At 38.8% G+C, this 19879-nt stretch overlaps 2 protein-coding genes and 1 pseudogene across 3 annotated transcripts in view; 2 read left to right on the top strand and 1 right to left on the bottom strand.

The window, feature by feature from the left end:
• Window positions 1-67: 67 nt before the first annotated feature.
• Window positions 68-4392, bottom strand: LOC144659233 (GPI-specific phospholipase A2-like PGAP3). Its single transcript, XM_078519665.1, has 5 exons — window positions 4241-4392; window positions 2787-3060; window positions 1753-1908; window positions 219-326; window positions 68-76 (listed from the first exon to the last, which is right to left on the bottom strand). The coding sequence occupies exons 1-5, from the start codon at window positions 4246-4248 to the stop codon at window positions 68-70; spliced, it is 555 nt and encodes a 184-aa protein (XP_078375791.1). The 5' UTR covers window positions 4249-4392.
• A 110-nt stretch (window positions 4393-4502) lies between these two features.
• Window positions 4503-12277, top strand: LOC144660804 (oxidoreductase NAD-binding domain-containing protein 1-like). The gene is made up of 8 exons (XM_078521530.1): window positions 4503-4675; window positions 5127-5167; window positions 5885-5988; window positions 6508-6614; window positions 7605-7746; window positions 8323-8553; window positions 9196-9280; window positions 10764-12277. The coding sequence occupies exons 1-8, from the start codon at window positions 4590-4592 to the stop codon at window positions 10934-10936; spliced, it is 969 nt and encodes a 322-aa protein (XP_078377656.1). The 5' UTR covers window positions 4503-4589; the 3' UTR covers window positions 10937-12277.
• Window positions 12278-13314: 1037 nt separating this feature from the next.
• LOC144660803 (uncharacterized) overlaps window positions 13315-19879 on the top strand; it is a 34014-nt pseudogene continuing 27449 nt past the window's right edge. The window contains exons 1-2 of the transcript XR_013572165.1: window positions 13315-13477; window positions 14927-15110. The product of XR_013572165.1 is annotated as an uncharacterized LOC144660803 (transcript). The remainder of the gene's footprint in view (window positions 13478-14926; window positions 15111-19879) is intronic.

Below are 19879 nucleotides of genomic sequence, written 5' to 3'. Positions count from 1 at the left end.
GACAGTATGGCCTCCATCTTGTTTATTGTCGCAAAATAAAATAATATTTTGATATAGGTTAAAGAATCTAGTCTTTCTAAAGGCAAAATTATCGGTATATTTAAGCTTTGTGGAGCAGCCGACCAAAAAGTCATGGGATCGATTATGTCTCGTTTCCATTCTAACTCGGGCAATAGTTCGTTTGGACAGAATAAAGTACTACGGTATGTTATGTTTACAATATGGTACAGAACAGCAGTGTCATCTCTATGGAAACAAATTACCTCAGTCCAGTCTAAATCCCGAGTGTGAAATACTACTGACCAGAACCAAGCATTTAAACTAATCTGAAACAAAATTACATTTTCTGTGAGTCAACGACAGTATTTATCAACAACAATAATAAATTATGGAGTTTAAATGTTGACTCAGATTGAAAGATTTAAAAAGCTCAAGTTGCATGTTGATCACAACTTTTGTCAATGCCACAATCTTATCAACCAACAGGGGGTTTCTGGCAGTTATCATTTGGATTTTTATGTGGTGGGATCAGGGCTGCAAATAATTTTTTTTTTCACTTGAAAGGACATATGTCCCACTAAGACACCATCTTGGTCGGACAAAACAAAATTGTGGTCAGACATTTTTCATTCATTGTTGCTGTAAAATGATTTATGATCAAAAAATTGTCCAGAAATTATGTCTGACCACACTTGAGATTTCGTAGGACATGGCAATTAAATTTTGGTCAGCCAATGTCCGATGACCAACTGTTATTTGCAGCCCTGTGGGATGATTGGCAGCATACATGTATTCCCTGCCCTCAACCTGGAGGGCCAGACAAATCTAATGTAGCATGGTTAAGTCAACCAGGGGCTGAGGGCCTAACCAGCATATGTATTAAATATGTACAATCAGTTTACCACCACCACAAGGTGACAATTGTCCAGTGTAAAGGCACAATAACATTAAGGAGGAGCCTGAAGGGGTACAAATTTGCCTATTTTTCCCCCCTGGGACTGGGAATCAAAAAACAAAAAGTGGGAATCAGAGTTGTAGCTAAGGGCCGGCTGCCGGCTAATTTCACCAGCTAAAAGAGAACTTGAATCCGGCTGAAATTTCACATGAAAACAAAGACTAAGGTAACCTTTTAGAGCTGTCAAGGCCAGAAAAGCCAGCTGCGCTTGTTGATGAGCCGGCTAAGTGTTTTCTTAGCTACATCCATGGGGAATGAGACTGGGATTTGGGTAAAACATAGGATGGAATGGGATTTGGGCAAAATTTGGGGGTGTGCAATGGAATTAATATGCCACCCCCCCCCCCAAAAAAAAAAAAAAAAAAACAACAACAACAACCTTCAGGACCCTCACTAAGAGCAACTGTCTGTAAATACATGTATGGAGATTCCTGCAACAGGACCCAAATTCAAATTTGGAAATCTAGCAAAGTTTGAAATACCCTGAAAAAACCAACAATAGGGGATGGAATTTACACAAAATAGAGCACTTTCAAGATGCCACTACAGACAGAAAGAGACTTGCTTTGATTTCATTTTTTATAGAACTTTGTTATTTATCCTTTGGTCATTTCGTCAAACTATTAATTAACATCATATTAAAATGAAAAGGTTAATTGCCTTGCATGAGTTCATCTGGGAACTCATCTGGAAATAATATGGTGCAATAGTACAATGTCACACAACGTGTAACAGTTCAGTGTAACACAACAGTCATAAAATTAAAAGATTTTAAATTGTAAGTGTCATAATCTTACCACAACATTTACTTTCCATACTGGGTACATGTTGTAGTCAGTGTTTGGAACAGTAGATTTCAACATTTTCCACCCTGCAATATGTCCAACTCCATTGAAAATTGAAAACAAGACTGAAGCAGGTTCTTGAATTCCAAGGAATCGTACAAATGGCCACTGTAATAGAGAAAGGAGAGGATACATTTACCGTATCTGAAATTGTGGTGTTTCCGGTGGCGAATCTAGGGAGGGACCCCCCCCCCCCCCTCAGTTATTTTTAGAACAAATAGAGGCCCAAAGGGCCGAGAAAATTTTTTTGAGAGCAGGCCCCCCCCTTATTCTAGGGTCTGGGTGATGCCCCCCTTTATCCGCCACTGGTTTCAAAGATACAATTACAAGGTTTAAGGTTTGAGAAAGGCACATTTATTGTTGAAGATGGTGGCTGATTTGTCATCTTTTACTTAAGAATGTGTTGTTCCAGAAAATATCCATACCCCACCCACTGAAGGTTTTTTGGTTTGAATCCCTCCACCCCTTTGGAAATTCCAGTGAAGCCCCATACTCTCCTCAGAATTTCCACTGATCTACCACAGGGTGGGTATGGATATCTTCTGGAACTGCACAATCAGAGTTTATCCCAGCAGAGTAACAGGGCAAAAACACAAAGTAGATGGTGATCTTCGCCAGGCCAGGTGCTGGCTACTTTTGACAACCCTTCAATTAATGAATCATTGGTCGAGACTTTTGTCTGCTGGCCAGTGTTGATCAGTGTTTGCTCTGTGGGTTGCCTACAAAATAATGAGGTTTTTCAAACCGAAAAAAATTATCCATGGGTAGGGTATTGATGTTTTTTAGTCAGAGCACAACACAATTTTAACAACAATGATCAAAAAAATAAATAAATAAATTGATCTAGAACTGGACATCAAAATACATGATTGTAGTATATTTACATGTGGCATGTCTCAGGTCTCAATTAGGCAACCATAAATGAATTTACACTGTACAGAATTTTTAACTACATTTTTCAAACAAAATTGAAGCCAGTCACTTACTTTGCCATAAAATTGTTTGATTGGTTTATTGTTTTTCATGTTACTCTCAGTGACCTTGTGCATACACTGGTACTTGCATTCATCGGAACAATCCCACCAAAACATAGTCAGGTATATGGGTAACTTGCCGGGGTATTCATCCAGCTCGCATCCCTTGGAACATTCCTTCATACATATGCGGAACTCTAAACTCTTGTCTCCCTTTGAGCCTTTCACTGGGTTCCATAACAAGACAACTAACAAAATACTGCTCTGTAAGTGCTTCATGATAGAGCTGCAAAATATCACAAAAAATATTTCAGCAAATTAAATAAAATTACTATAAAATTTATCTGGGAGAGTGGCCTCACCCTGCCTATAATCGACCCTTCAATGTTATTCTGCAGGGAGAGGGGAGGAAAACCAGACATAGGCAGTGTATTTGACAGCAAATTGTCTGCCTTTACTTGGGACTTTTGACCACTTTAGTGGCCTTTCTAACAAATTTACTGACTGTTTTGACCATTCACAATGCCATGTGGTGGGGCATTCAATAGAAAATCTCAGTTAACTTCAAAAACCCCTATGCCCCCTCCTCTTCTAGATCTGCAGCTTATTAAAAAATAAACATTGATAGGTACATAATGATAAACGATCGGACATTTTCATCCAGCATTGTGTTTGTCACAAATACGGGGTGGCTAAATGAGCAAACAAAGTTTTGATCAAACATTGTAAAAAATGAGCCCACATAACCACTAAACCCTTAGTGTGTATTACGGCTGAAATATCACATAGATTCGGTTTCTGATTTGCTGCTTTTTCCTGCTTGGGCTTGCTTTGTTTGCACAGGTAGCTAAATGATCAAACATTTGCTCATGGTGCAAAACGCTGGATGAAAGTGGTCTAGATCAAAGCTAGGGAAACGATTTAAACGCAATGTTGATAGAGGCAGCTAAACGGACAAACATTCTCTTCCACCATGATGTTGGATATTTTAAATGTTGCGTGACTATGTCACATACATATCAGCTTTATATCCGTGCACGCGTGCAATTTTGCACGCGAGTTAATAATCCCATTGAAGCATTCAAGCATAAACTCGTTGAAATTATGTGACTTGCTCGCTTCAAGTCTTCAAAAAAAGATTTTAAAAATGCACTCATTTACTGAAAAGAAAGCACGAAAGTCGAAAAGCCAATAAAATTGAATTTTGGCGGGAATAATAAGCTTATTTATAAGAACGCGTTACGCCGCAGAAGCGTTATAAGCAAAACTTTCTGGACGAAATGACTGTTGATAATATGGCCAGGTTTTACTATCTTCGATCTCATCTGATTTAACAGGCAACTCCTCATTTAGCCAAGAGACCTGTTGGTTGCAATAAATTTGTATCATTCTGCATATTTGCGACTAAAATTGAGTTTTTTGTATAAAAGGTACTGAAAGTATGCTTACTTCATCAACTGTCCTACCTCATCATTTCCTTGAAAATGTTCTTCTGTGAAAAATTAACTTGGCCTCCGACACTCGGTAAGAATAAACTTCAAATAAATATATATAGCGGAATTACACGATTTGGTCCACAAGATCTATACTTTTTAACAAGAAGCATAACTTCTGAAAAAGTCTCAACAATGCTCAATGACGGTCAAATATTCATGTACGCTACACCACGTCAGACGCTGACCAGTAGGACCACAGAAACAAGACCCAGTCTTTGTCTGCCAGGCGACAGCCTGGCAAGCCGCCTGGCATTGCCTGGCATTTCTTACATAACTGTTCAATGGCGTTTGTTGTGTGAGGGTTCTGTCGGAATTTTAGATGGCTTGTTCTAGAGGTACAGCTTCGTTGGTTTGTTTTTGGTCAAATCCTCATCTCTTCTTCAAGATCGGTACACCATTTTCAAGGTAGGTGCTAAGTCGATCCATCCCGGCAGTGATCAAAGGTTCTTTTTTCAGTCAAGATTTTTTGTTGGTCTTGTTGATGTAGGAAAATACCCCCGGCCCTCCCCTCCACGCAAGACGCTGACAAAAGCTTCATTTATTCAAAACTCAATTACAGTGCTGAAAACAAAGATGTACATATTTTGCAAAAACACCAAGAGAATGAGAAATTGAGTCACAGAACAAGATAATTGATCATGTCTAATTTCGCTCTTCATTACGTCCAAGTCACATTTAATAAGTTCGTGCACATAAAAAGATCTATTAATGCAATGACATGTGGATTGTTTAAGCCGGAAAAGGCTTGAAAAGGTTTGTCATCTGGACCAGTTTAGTAAATGAATTAATAATGTACATGTAACAAGGAGATCTTATTAAACCCTTTATATCCTTTTTTTATTGTTATTTTTTGCAGGTTGCTATTTTGTCCATTTTACTGCAGACCCAGAGATCCAGGTTTGTGTTCTTGGGCAAAATTCAAGTTCATTTTAAACATTAACAAAATTATATTCTTAATCGCATGTACAATATTACATTTAATTTCCATGTTTTACACTCTTAAAGACCACAGGAATGATGTCATAAAATGTTCAAATCTCGAGGGAAAAGTGGGGTACCCATGATGGTTTGCGGCCAATTAACGCCTTGGAAAATATGAGGTCACAAAAGCTGACCGGTTTTGGTTTCTTAAGATCCTTAACTGACGAAATCCCAAAAGGGAGTTGAAAGTTATGCCCCTGAGTCATTTAAAGGACAATGCTGGCAATGTAATTGGAGCAAATCTGTATTGTTTGGAAGTGTCAGCATGTTTGTTTTAACCGTAGAAATGAACATTGACAATTTCATTATTTTTGGTTTTTTCAATTTTATTATTATTATTATTACTATTATTATTGTTTTCCGCGTTCTACATGTTTATATATCTTGTCACCGTATATCTTTATATAGCTTGTATTAGTTAAACCCACACTGTATTATCCAAATTCAAATTTTAGAGCCGTTATTTTCCTTATATTATAGTACTGGCCCTGAAGAAGACTAGCTCTGCTAGTTGAAATATTGGCCAATAAATCTTGCCCCCCTGCCGTTGTACTAGCTTTGCAATCAATTTGGTTTTATAAAATTATACAATCATGTATAAAATTAGTTGTGTTACCATGTTTTTCATTTCAGGTTTTCGATATCAACAGCGTGCCAACTCATCTGATTCAAATGACGGCAGAAGCAACGTTAACAGTACACACCTGGAGAGGACAGAGAATTCATCAAGGCAGGAGGTGAAGACCTGAGTAAGCTGAAAATAAACAATTTTATAAACTCAAGGTATTAAACAACTGTCTAGATTCAAACCCTGACCAGGGTGATGCTGCATTGTGTTTATTGGGTAATCTCACTCAGTGCCTCTCTCCCCCTTGGTGTATAAATGGGTACTGGTGAATTTAATGCTGGGGGTAACTTTGCGACAGACTAGCATCCCATCTTGGTGGGAGAAAATACTTTTTTATAGGTGTTGGAGCAGGGTGGGGAAGGGGGGTGATACCCCCCCAAAACAAAAATTGGGGGGGAAGGCTCAGTCCCCCACGTTTTGGTGCCAAAACTATGTATCGCAAGTACAGTGTAAAATTGTTTTGTCAAGATATTCTGTTTTGTAAGTGAGTTCCAATCATCGTTGAACCTTCCTTGGTAGTCTCCTGGAATATATACCAGTAATTATTATTACCCCTACATTTGGTTGTTTGGTTTTACTTTCATACTGATGTTTTGTTCATGAAATCTTCTTTTTTTTTGGCCTGCAGTCAGTAACTCCAGCCACAGTAATTGAAGTCAGTCAGCTGTCAGAGACTGTAAAAAGGCTTCTCTTAAAGGTGGAGGACAACAAATTTACATTTAAGCCAGGGCAATGGTAAGCGACAATAGTTAATCTTATTGTTTATGGAATCGGGGGGCATGGTTGCGTAATGACTTCAGCACTGACTGTGCTTGTAATGTGTTTTTTGCCAAGACACTTAACTCTCACAGGGAGCAGGAAGGGTGCAGTGGTGAAAGTGCTCGCCTCTCACCAATGTGGCCCAGGTTTGATTCCCGGAACCGGTGTCATATGTGGATTGAGTTTGTTGTTGGTTCTTGTCCTTGCTTACACTGTAGGTTCTCCTGTTTTCCTCCCTCCACAAAAACCAACACTTCTGAATTCCGATTTGATCTGGAAACACTGATGAATAGCCACTCTGTGGATATGCTGCTGTAAATTCCTATTTCTCACTCACCACAGGAAGCCATGCCAGGCCGACCGCCACCTGACCTTTATTAAGGTCGATTTACACGATACGATTTTGCTGCATGCGACATGCTTGCGATATGCTTACGACAAGCTTACGACACGAATTGTGTCGTGTAAATCAAACCTACAACTCCTAAGTCATGTTGTAGGCCTGTCGTAAGGATGTTGCATGCGACAAAGTCGTACCGTGTAAATCGGCCTTTACAAACTCAACAAAACAATACATGCATGTACATCCTGCATCATAGGGAAAATTACAAGATAGCAAAGCTAACAAAAGATACAGCGCAAACTAAAAATCTTAGGGCAGGTGGGTGGGAAAAGGTCATTAATGGCGGACGCAACAAAAACAACTGCCTGCATAAAGTCACATGACCCTTTCCCAGGTCCCAGCGGTGTGTGAGAAAAACATTTTCCACTTATTTTGTTTCACTCAGCCAGAAAAGGAGCAAATGAAGGGGCAAATGAAGATAACTTCAAACAGTCTTGTGTTATAAGAATCAACAGATTGATTTCTGGTTAAAGTAAAGTTTAAATCACCTTTCCCATTTATATAATAACATGGAATGGAAATGGGAATTTTAAGCAATAGTTTCTTTTTCCTTTTTGAACCAGGGTTGATTTTTTTATTCCTGGTGTATCTACTGTGGGTGGATTCACAATCTGCTCCAGTCCCAGAGAACTGAAGGAGACGAGTACTGTAGAGTTGGCAATTAAATACAGTGAACACCCCCCTGCACTCTGGGTCCATACTAAGGTTTGTATCAGGATATTTGTCTAACTGTTTTAGAAGACGTACACTCTAATGGCTGCAGTCCAAAACCAACCTTTTTGTATTTCTGAAAAAAATTCCCTTTTGAGAGCAATGCATGTGCGATCGTGTTGTATTTAACAAAAATATTATTCCATGAGCGTACCTTAGATAAGAGATGTTAGATAGCCAACAAGGGGCGTAGTGCCCAGTTGGCTATAACTATCTCATATCCAACAAGCGCGAGTGGAATAATGGTCGATTAAATTATTTAAAACACCCAAAGAATTGCAATATTTAAGCTGCCCAGGATGTTCTTGTTACTCGTATCAGCTACCATATTTGTGGTCAGTTGTGTGAGCTTATATACCATTGCCCGTAAACCAATCAAATCGGAGGGGAGCAGGACGGCTGTACACAGGCTACAAAATATGAAACTATTGCCAATATGTTGATACCTTGTACTAATATTTGTGCATTGTATCGTAACATGCAGTGATGCGTTTAATTAACAGATTTTTTAATATCCATTTCACTCCAAAGAGTACAGTGAGTCTCACATCAATTGTTTTTTTATTGTAGTGCCGTGTTGGCAGTAAGGTTCACATGAGAGTCGGAGGCGACTTTTATTTTGATCCAAATCCTGATGATCCCAGCCCTGATCTGCTTCTTGTCGCTGGTGGTGTTGGTATTAATCCTGTGTATTCCATTTTACAACATGTTGCCAACATCGCCAGTGACCCTCTGTATCAATACACTGGAAAAACAACATTGTTATACAGTGCAAAGAACCAAGATGAACTTCTCTTTAAGGTACAGAATGTTATTTTGTGGAAGTGACATCTAATAATCAATGAGAAGGTTTTCTGTGCTGTTTAGAACATTTTTTGAGTGACCAGAATTACCAATACACAACTGTACTGGCCTGCAACTCTTGCTGGTCTGCTTTACTAAAGTTATGGTGAACTTATGTCCAGCTTTAGCAATTGAATTTAATAAGTTATGGTGTTTGGGAACTGTAATGTTTGACAACTAATGAACGGAAATGAATAAATCTAGATATTGGTTGTTGTGAAGCAAGCTATAAAGAATGCCCATCAGACTTTAACTGTGGATGGGGGCAGGAAGGCAGGAGATGGGAGAAGAGAGGGTGGGAACTGGGATTCCCAAGGTGGCAGGAACCGGGGGGGCGGGAAGCAGGAGAAAATGTTACAGGGAGAGGGAGGTTCAGACCCCTCTGCCCCCCCCCCCTGGCCCCCCCCTTAACTGGACAAAAAAATATAAGACATGGCCCTTACGATAAAATGCAAATAATCTACAGTGACCGCCTATCAAATTATGACGTTGCAAAAAAAATATAGTCAATCGATTACTTCTTTATAAGCTTGTAACAATTTTGTTAATATTGTCATAGATTTCTTCTCATTGTTTATCTTTTCTTGTTCTTTTTTGCAGGATTCTCTCATGAAAATTTCCAAAAAGTGTCCTTCAATACTTTGCAAGTTTTTTGTTACCAAACCAGAAAGTGGAGGCAGTACATGTACGTCAAATTTTTACGTATTTACTGTTATTTTACTGTCCATTTTCCACGCACGACAGCGCTACATGTATATCAATACACAATGCCATTCAAATCAAGTTTATTTATTAACGTGCTGTGACCAATCAGAGGAACATGCTGTTTTTCGACCAATCAGGAACAGAATCCATCACGTCATGGCGTTGGGTGTTTTCCCGCGGTTGTCCTCGGCTGGCGGTTACGTCAACTCTTGTTGCCTCGTGTTTTAATTGGTTGTTTACTGTCCACAAAAACCTGGCCAATCACAACAAGCGGATAAATGCAATGAACCAAATTCACAATCAGTTTCGTTTTATTTCTTACATTGTTAAAAAAATGGCATGTGTTCTTTGATCGGTAAGAGATTCTACGAGGCAAAAAGAAAACCAACTAAAGCGTTGTCATGCTTCCTTTTTACTGCGATTCTTACTTTCTTGGCTTTTTTGGTTTTACGTGCCTTGATTCTTTGAATAGTGACAAGGTAGACTAGTGATCACAGCCTCGCATTTTTGTCAATGCAAAAAGAACGCGAAAAGTCCAATTCAATTTCTCTCACTCGTTCAACTCTTTCAGAAAATTGAGACACTGCGTAAACTGATCAGTTAGGCGATCATGTACTAGCCTATTCCAGGCGTTCGATCGTGGGAAACGGCGCGAAAAGAAAACGGCGAGCGAAAAAATAGGGAGGGGGCTGTAATTAGGATCACAGGTGTTCTCTCGCTTCCTCTCGCTACTCCCCTCCCTATTTTTTTGCGGTTCCGTTCTAACCGAACGCCTGGAACACGCTAATCCTGTACGGATGACCACAATATCTGATATTACAGTACCCAAATTCGTATTATAAGCTAATCCTGATTCCTGTGATATAACGCCACTGAGCTGATTTCGCCGGAGTTTTGGCTGAATTTGGGTACGGTAAATACCCACTTGTACCTTTTTGGTACACTTCGTCGCCATATCGTCAAGCACTTGCCTGAGATTTCGTATTAGGTAGCTTAGTACGAAAGTAAGTTTTGCTGGCAAGTTTTTGAAAAAATTTGCCAGTTTGACATAGGTTCTTATTTTTTATGTTACTTTTAGTGTCTTTTACTTTTGGATCCTCTCGAGACACCTAGGAGCCTTAGCGCTCCAATTGCAATGTAAATGCCAATGTTGAAGATCATTATCATTATACAATCATAAAAATATAAATAAAAATGTATGCAAAAATATCAGCCCAGACATTTCTCCTAACAGTAAAAAATCCGTGGAAGAAATAACCCTTACGGAAAAGGCTGAATACCACTAAAAACTCTATTAACAACGTAAATTTTTCCTCAGAAAATAGGATCCTAAATAGCCTAAATTTGTGCTAATTACCATTTATATAAGAACCTGTTTAGGCTAACTTGGGAAAATGCAGGTTCTTACTTGCGGGTTTTTACTGTGTTCCTGCACTCACCTAACTTTCTTTATTTGTTTTTAGATGAACATGGTCGTATAAGCGAATCAAGACTCCAAGAAGCTGTATCGTCCCTGGACAGGAGCCAATTAATTTGTTACACCTGTGGTCCTCCTCCAATGATCAAACATGTGTCGGACATCTTGTACAAGCTGAACATTGCAAAGAACAGAATACGCTTTGAGAAATGGTGGTAGCGACAGGCTTCTTCCTTTTTAAAGGACAGAACCGGGACCTAGCAAAATGGAAGCGTCTTCGTACTAACTTCCAATCATCAAAAGCTGCATAGCAATTGCAAAAAAAAAATAAAGAAAAAAAAATAAACTAGTGGTAACCACAGGTTAGAAAGTGCGGGCCTTGACGCACTTAGAAAAGGTACTGGTACGAGAGTGCGCAATTTTAGATGGCAGTGTCGATAAATAAATGGTTAAATGGACAAAAGACAATTATCCCGAGTAACGCATCAAGTAAGGAATGCATGTTTTCATCGTTTTGGGAAGTGTAATCGAGCACGCGGTGTGAATTGGGATGTGATTTTTCTCAGTCGGTAAACTCGCTATGTTGTGCTCGCCTTTTATTAACGTGGCGCGATCAATGATAAATCACTGGACAAAAGACAATTATTCCGAGTAACGCATCACGCTTAATTGCTTCGAACCGGCCGCGAACCAGTCGGAGTTGTTTTTTGATTGACAATTTTTTTTTGAAGTGTAGACGAGCACGCGGTGTGAATTGAGATGTGATTTTCCTCGGTCGATAAACTCGCTATGTTGTCAGTGTTATAACGAATTTCTCGAGAATAACCGTTGTTGGAATCATTCGCTTTGCCGTGGTTTATATGTGATACAATCAGAGCAAATTTTCGCAAAAGCAACACCCGTAAAACAAGTCTGCAATATGTGACAATCGTGCTTGGAGAACAGATTTTCTCTTCCGGTGTTACGACAAACTGTCGTGATTGACACATTTTTCGCATTCCGATCGTTCTTAGTGGAAGAACAAAATTTTCAACTTCCGTTTTCTCTTCGCTTTTTAATAACGTGGCGCGCACGCGTAAAACACAATCCGCTGGTCACTGTCAAGATTAGGGTTGCGGGCCCGCAAAAAATAAAACAGTGATCACGTGGAAGTCGGATTTTTTTCGTGTATTGGACCCGAAAAAATGTTAATACGATTCCTTTTCATTTTAATATAAGAACATCCAATTTTGAGCTGAGCCTTAATGGTCTCGTTTTTGAACGACTACAGCATGAAAATGTTCTTTATGTTCTCATTTTGTATTTTTAAAAACAAAAAAAAAGATATTTAAATTAAGCACGAAACGCAATTAAATTTTATATGAAAATGTCAGATGACGGGTGATGTTTTTTTTTTAATTTAAGGCCAGTTGGTTTCGAATAAAAGTTTGTCTATTCTGTACATATCACAGAAAAGACAAACTTTTATTCGAAACCAACTGGCCTAAAATCAAACTACCGTCATCCGTCACCTGACATTTTCAACAATTTGGGAAAAAATAAAATTCTATAACAACTTTTTGGCTTCTGTACGTTCTTTAATGACATGTTCTCTTTGTTGGGTTTTGTTTTTTTGTTAGTTAGGTGTTCATCCTTAGAGATCCCAGTAATTTTAAAGCAAAAAAGCTCCCAAAACCCAAAGAGTACACCACAACGCAAAGAAACTCCACTCGATTCAAACTCAAAAACGGTGTCGCGTTTTTTTAGGTGTGGAAATTAGCGTCATTAAATGTCGATATTTCTGCATAATAATCAACGATAGATGGATGTTATGGTTAAGACCAAAGTGCCTGTCTTGACGACCGAAGCTAGTGAATGCAGCCCATGCTTAGCGATTCATTTTCGCAGCTTCGAGGCTCAAAAAAGAAACTTCTGGAACGCATGTTTTGTTTGCTTTGCGTGTTTGGTCATGGCTGGTTTTCCTTATGAGTGCTTCGCCCTGTTCTTTTTCAAATTTATAAGCGATAATTGCCATCAAAAATTTGTCACACCCTCTTCGAAATTTGAAAGAAAAGAACAGGTTTTGCTTGTTCCGCCACGCAATGCACTTCGGTTTTTTTGCGTGACTACCGTAAACGACTGCACTCTTCCTCGATGCTTTTGTGAAGTGTTGACAAGCTCCGCAAAAGTTTAACATTTTGCAACGCACACATTATTTTTTGCTCAGCTCTCAGCGTGTAGTGCGTGGGAGAAATTCTGCTGACTGCTTATCCTTCAGTCCAATCCGATCGAGATTTTTCTAATTTTCTTACGCCCACTCGTCCCAGTCTCTGATTCTCTTCAGCCCTCACGTTTGCGCAACAAGAGGTGAAAGAAGAAGTATTTTGAACTCTCGATCTTGCTTACGAAACGTCCTTGTTACACTTCCTAAGGAGGGACTTTTGTCGTGTATTCTGCGGCTGGTATAAATAATTGTTTCCTTCTGAACTACAAATAGCATTTGGAGTAAATTTGACGCTGCATTCCGGAGCATTCCATTTGACGTCGGTCGCTTGAGGCGTGTATCCGGTCGGAGGGAGGTTTAGCTCTGACACAGGTAAAGTGTTATTTTAGTTTCATAATCGAATTGCTCAATAGTCTTGCCCAAGACTAACGTCCATATACCGACAGAGAATACAGGTATTACTTTAGTGTGAAGCTACAAGAAAAAGGAAATCTAAAAAGCTTGTTTAGTTCGTGATCGAGATCAATGGCTCCTTACATCACATCTGATGAATGCTCGTGAGTATTGATATCTGTGGTAAATAATTCTTGAAACGCTCTCAGATTATCGCTTTTAAAAAAAATTCAGAGTTATTGTATTTTCCAGCCTTCTCAGTTAGCTTTAATAATCAACTTAAAAGCGATATGGTTGAGCAAGCTGGCCTCATATTTTTGTCATGGAACGATCTTTGCTGATCTTCAGTAGAATCTGTATTTTGTTAATTTTACAGTAACGAGTTCTTATCAGTAAAATATATTGGTTTCGGTTTAAAGTATTAAAGCTGGCAAGCTCTGACATGTTTTCCATTCCACGCTCGTACAACAATCCTGTAGTCATTCTCTTTCAAACTTTTATTAGTTAGCTTAAATTTATTGATTGCTAAAGATAGAACTTGCTGTATATGCTAATCTCAGATAATTTGAGGGTGTTCCTTAGTTTTCTGATCAAGATCTAAAGTGAAAACTGAACAAGAGTTCCCCATTAAAGAAATTTCAGTTTGCTTAAGCACTGAAGCAAGGAACATGCTAATGCTTAGTAAATTACAGTGCTGAATTTGTTTTGGCATCTCATGTAGATATCATGCTTGAGTGAGTTTCATAGTTGAATATTAACTATTGTTTATGATGGCTGACAATAATAGGCGTGTCTTTGTATAAGCATAACAACCTGTGTTTGTTAAGGTTGCTGAACGAATCATTCACTAATTTATTCTTAGCCTGTATATCGTACAGTGGAACCTCAAGGTTTAGGGAAGTTTAACATTGTAGCACCTAAAATTCAGTTTAACGGTTAACAAAACATAGTTTTTTTAAAAAATTAGGATGCCAACTATTATATAAAATATCCGAAATCTGGGATATCGCTTATATGCGGAGGTACCTAATGTAGAACTCAGAAACTGGCAGACCAAAAATTAATGCACCTATCAATGTTAAGTCGCAGGGGGAGGGGGGGAGGCTGGTCATAGGCAGGGGATTTGATAGCAATTGTTTGCCCGTAGTGGGGACTTTTGACCGTTTTAATGGACTTGTTTACAACATTTTATTGAAGTTTAGTGACTCTTTTGAACATCCACAAATGCCCTGGGGTTGGGCATTTGAACAGAAATTAAAGTCTCAGCTAAGTTCAAATGCCCGGCCTATTCCCAGCCTCCCCCCCCCCCCCCTCCCCCAGCGGCTTAACATTAATAGGTGCATAACAAGCTCTGCCAATTCAACCATAAAAAAATGTCAATTATCCCAAACTTAAGTGCTGGGTGGTCAGTGTCTGTTGTGATTGGCCAGGGTGATTACATTGATTCTGGTTTCATGGCATTCAAACCACTCAATCCTAATGCTGTATTTCATGTACTGTGTGATGCAAACACAACATTACATAAGTGAGACTTTGCAAACTCTAGCCACATGTTTAACACTATAAATTATAATTATCAATGTACTCTAATAAACCTAATGTTGTAATTACAGATCAAATAGTGTTGTAGAAATGGATGAAGACAGCAGTGATCAGACAGCAAGCGCCGAGGTGACACCGGCGAGCAGTGAAAATGATCTGATGGCGAATAAATCAGAGGATAGTGTGGATGATGATGATGAGGAAGATGATGACGACATTGATAAAATGCTGAGTGAGTTGCAGACCTTCCAGGAGGCAAGTCATGTTCTTTTTAGTGCAGAATGCCCTTTTGTGATGGTTTGGTTGGCAGTCGTGTGATAAACCCCTAATGCGCTAATGTGTAAACTTTTAATCACCAATTAATTAATTAATATCAATTAATTAATTATTCCTTGTGGAGGGGGTGGGGGTGGGGAGCACCTGATCATACCCCTAGGTAAAACCTGGAGCACATCTATGTTACTTTCATATGAAGATCTCAAACGTATATATTTGTTTCAGAAAACCCTTTGCTCTCCTTGTGGTACTACTCAACGTAATTTACACCAAACGCATGCGCAGATTAGTCTATGTTGTTTTCTGGAACTATCATGAACATCACTTGTATTGCAGACTTCTTGGCGCCAAGTAAAAACCGCAAATTAATTAAATTAGATTTTGAGACTTTCACAGCGCTTTCGTAATTAGGTATGCAAAAACTTGCACCGGGATTTTCGGCGTGAACACCTGATAACCAGGAAACAAATATCCTAGCTGTACTGCGTTTTAAAAAACCTGTCGAAAAATATGTTTTTTGATTAGATTTGTTTCTTCAGTTTTTGAGAATCGTCTTTCGTGCAGTCTAAACCGTAACTTAATTAAATTAAACAAATGTCATCCATGCCGCCGTAAAACAAACAAAAAACAAAAGTTTCATGTTATCGCATTTTCAAGGAAGACAAAAGTATTTTGTTACAAACGAACAAAAGTGTTGTGTTACGTTTGCAAAGATAAGCGTAAGGAACACCTGAGAAAGAATACAAGTAGCCTGTGAACAGTTTTTCCGAAAGTAAAATAAAGCAAATAAACACAAACATATATAAAACATCATACTTTCAATTGTTCCATATTGCATTCTGCACTTACCAAATCATTGAGATTTTTTGTTGTTATGTGTAGCTGTGAAGTACAGTCGGCACCTCTGCTGTAAAATGTGCATCGCTTGGACTGCAGACATGCATGGTGCCAAAAAATCTTTAAAGTGCTACTATGATCAAAATTTTACCTTCCCTTTTCTCGTCGGTTTTGGAAAGTACTTACATTAAATAGTAACCTTGCCAAATTTTAAGTTCAAATTCGAATTGGAAGACCACTTATTTCACGCGTAAACTTCGGCTTTGGCTTGCCGCCATTACTTGATTCAAAAATGTCCGAGGACCATATAGAGATCTGGAACTAGTTGGGGCGAGAGCATGCTGACGTCATATGCGCATCAACAAAATGGCTGCTTCGAAGTCTGGAGTGACCGATCTGGAAAAACATTGGTTTTCTTTTTAATCTGTAGTGATGTAGAAGCCTTATCTACTGCGCAAATGTTTTTTAAACATACTTCAAGGCATCTCCAGGTTACTTTTGCACAACATAGTGGCAGAAAACAACTCAAGAGGCGGAATTTCGTGACATCTCAACTCGCCCGAACCACGCAAGATGAATAATAGATCGCCTGATAACTTTGAGGGAAACTTGTACTCTTGGAAATGCTTTATAGATATTTCTCCCTGCAACCATTGTGAGGTTGACTTCTTCAACTATCCAAGGGAAGTGAATAGAATAGAACGCTTCGAATTATCTACAGTGAGTTTACTGTATTCGCTACTTTTTAGAAGCAAAACATTGGGTGAGTGGCGTAATTTACTTCAATTCTGTTGCTCAAGCGCTCGTGTTCTAGAATAGTCATTTTTAAATTAATTGTAAATACTTCATGTCAAAAAAGGTAGTTTTTGGACAAATTGGCCTGTATGTTTCTGAATTATATCCTCTATTGTACAAATAAACTTAAATAAATTCGCACGAGGCGGTACATTATGTGAAAGTACATACAGAAGGCTGCAAAGCTTAGCAGTATCTTTTTACTGATTATATGTATTGGGAATGTTTCCATTGTAGTCCTCTGTATACTCTGCAGTCTTAATAAACTCACCAGCACGTCTTCAGTGTTAGTCACTTGTTTATTTCAGCCATGCAATGTAAAACACTACAGTAGGACTGTACTTCATTGTGCACTTAGAATAGTATTCATAAACATTTTCTGAGAAGTAAACTCAGGATAGAACACTGTTAGCCTGTCTCAGAGACATACATGCTATCCGGATTTTACTCAGTAAATCTTTATTATATTTAAGTACAACAGGGGGCATGAGCTATAATTATGACCTGTGCCAATTGTGCTGTGTGCAACAGAGCACTGTTGAAATCCTAGCTACTGTTTCCTTTATTTGGAGTGTGCAATATATTTATTTTTTGGCAGAATGTAGTAGCCAACAATAAATCATGTGAATGTGCCAGAGAACTCCTGAGCTGCTGATCCATCATAATTTCTAACACAAGTACAGTCAAATCTGTACCATAAATAAAAATGTTGTATTGATTGAGGTGCAGTGGTCTAAGTGTAAGTTGTTGGACTCCGGATCAAGCGGTTCAGGTGTGAACTCTTACTGGTGTCATTGAACTGTGTTCTTGGGCAAGACTACACTCATGGTGCCTCCTCTCCAAGTGTAGAATGGGAACCGGCAAATTTATGGTGTGAGGAGGGGGGGGAGGGTTAAACCTTTGACGAACTTATACTTGCATCTCATCCAGGGGGGAAGTAGAAATACTCCTGGTTGCTTAATCCTACTTAGCCAGGATAAGCTTGCTTGATGGGCAACTAGACTTGCATGCAGACCTTGCCTTTTTGTAACAAGGGGGTAATTTTGAGGTCACGCAGGACCCTTGCAACCATAATTTATATATGTATTTATTTAAAGAGTATACACGAACTGTGAAGCCGACAACAAATACAGTCAAACCTGTACCATAAATAAAAATGTTGTCATAGTAATGGGGTAGTTGTATTGATTTAGGTGCGGTGACCTAATGGTCAGTGCGCAAGACTCTGAATGAAGCCGTTCAGGTGTGAGCCCAGACCAGCGTCATTACATGTATGTGGGGGGAGTGGGGAGGTTAAACCTGTGATGCAATTGTACTTCCATCTCATCCAGGTTGCTTAATCCTACTTAAACGAAGATATGCTCTGGCCTGATGGGCAACTAGGCTTGCATGCAGACTTTGCCTTTTTGCATCAAGGGAGCAATTTTGAAGCACATTTATGGGAATTAACCCCTTATGGATGGAGAAAACTGTCTCCAATAGGGTGTCTGTTTATTTAGGGTGGTACACGGAGCTGGCTTGTTTACAGTCACGTTAAGTTGACACAAGATTAGTCCCGAAATTGAACTCTCAATTACATACACATACTGCAGATGCACAATGTACTGCCAGTGACATTCTCTAGAAAGAGCCACTGTCATATTGCATATGATACCGTATTTTCTTGAGTAGACGCCAGACCCCGACTCAACGCGGGCTTCATTTAAATGCCGTTTCAAAACTGGAAACGTTTGATCAAGGTGCCAGTGTTTGTTCGAGGTCCAGGTGTTCCCGTTCATGAACTTAAAACTTTATACCCTTAACATTATTTTACTTGATCCCATGTTGTACATATATTGTTTCAGTTATTTTTATCATCAAAATATCACGAGGCCAAGTAGAAAACAAATGGGTGAAATGAATAAGAAAAACTACTCCTACCCAGTTTTGCTGCTGCTTGTGGGCCAGTTTCATAACATTATCAGTAAATAGAGTGAAGGACTCTTTACAGTGTTCAAATGGTTTTTTAAGAAACAGGAATACTGAATGCTGGATGAAGCTGGATGTCTGAAGTGTTATCACCCATTAAAACACTTAGTTTTAAAAAGGTTTATTACCTGTATTGTAGTCAAGGAAGGTAAAACTGTATAAAACTCAAGGAGCTAAATCCATTAATCACCTGTACCATCTTGTTGACTTTAATTTTTCTGTGTAAGTTTTACATTATTTCATGTTTATAAAGCTTTTTTCGAAATAAACAGCGGAGATAGATTTCTAATTAGCTCATTATGCCCATAACGTGTATGATAGATTACAAGAATGAAAACAACAGTTAAGATCATTTCAATCCTTCGCAAACGACAATAGCAACCTACATGCAGCTCTATTAATTCAAAAATTGCAGACATTTTATCCTAACTATTCAATTACGTTTTTCTCTTCATACCATGTATTCAAACGTACCGGTATGTAGTCCCTAAATCGCCGTTCCTCTTCGTTCTTCGAGGCTTCTTCGATCGGTGTTTCGATCGGACAAGAAGACGGCAGCTTCGTTGTAGGCATACAGCGCCAAAACCTCATCGAATGAAATAAATATTGAAGTATTTGCTTACAAACATTGGCCTTTAGACCGACGGCAAACGGCTTTAAATTCTCATTATAAGAAACGATACTGCTAAATTGCAATGTCTCTTCGTTGCGGCTCTCTTCGGTTTCGCCACCGGGTAAACTAGACGAAGAATTTGTTGAAGAAAATATCTTTTATAACCCTGTTAATTCTCAGTATATTCTCTCTTGGAACACTCGAAGCTCGAAGCGACGATGCGCATATGACGTCACGATCCAACTCATGCGTAAATCCGCTTTTCAGTACAGTCGCTGGCTCACTTTAGACGTCCGAGTAATGGCGGACGGGTTTTCTACGATTTTCGGCAAGCTATTTCAAGGCTTATATCGCTCGCAACGTTCTAAATTCTAGCGCGCTAGTTAAATATAGACTTATTGAACAAATTGACTTTAGAAAAAGTCGAAAAGAAAAACAAAAATTTTGGTCATAGTAGCACTTTAAACAAGTGCAAGTTTTGGATCAATTTTTACCCTTGGTATAATTTGGTATTTTCCTTTGTTTTATATTCATT

This window comes from Oculina patagonica, chromosome 7 (genome assembly GCF_052425735.1).
Source record: "Oculina patagonica isolate OP01 chromosome 7, crgOcupat, whole genome shotgun sequence".
Classification (NCBI taxonomy): domain Eukaryota; kingdom Metazoa; phylum Cnidaria; class Anthozoa; order Scleractinia; family Oculinidae; genus Oculina; species Oculina patagonica.
The sequence above is the reverse complement of the archived record's forward strand: the minus strand, read 5'-3'. Positions and strand labels throughout refer to the sequence as shown.

Bases quoted from the DNA above. Each gene is read 5' to 3' on its own strand.
- LOC144660804 (XM_078521530.1), top strand. From the start codon at position 4,590: ATGGCTTGTTCTAGAGGTACAGCTTCGTTGGTTTGTTTTTGGTCAAAT. The intron at 5,989-6,507 runs GTGAAGACCTGA...TTTGGCCTGCAG, and splicing joins AGAATTCATCAAGGCAGGAG to TCAGTAACTCCAGCCACAGT. The intron at 7,747-8,322 runs GTTTGTATCAGG...TTTTTATTGTAG, and splicing joins CACTCTGGGTCCATACTAAG to TGCCGTGTTGGCAGTAAGGT.
- LOC144659233 (XM_078519665.1), bottom strand. The intron at 1,909-2,786 runs GTAAGTGACTGG...TCTCTATTACAG, and splicing joins TCAAACAATTTTATGGCAAA to TGGCCATTTGTACGATTCCT. The intron at 327-1,752 runs GTAAGATTATGA...ATTTTGTTTCAG, and splicing joins TATGGAAAGTAAATGTTGTG to ATTAGTTTAAATGCTTGGTT.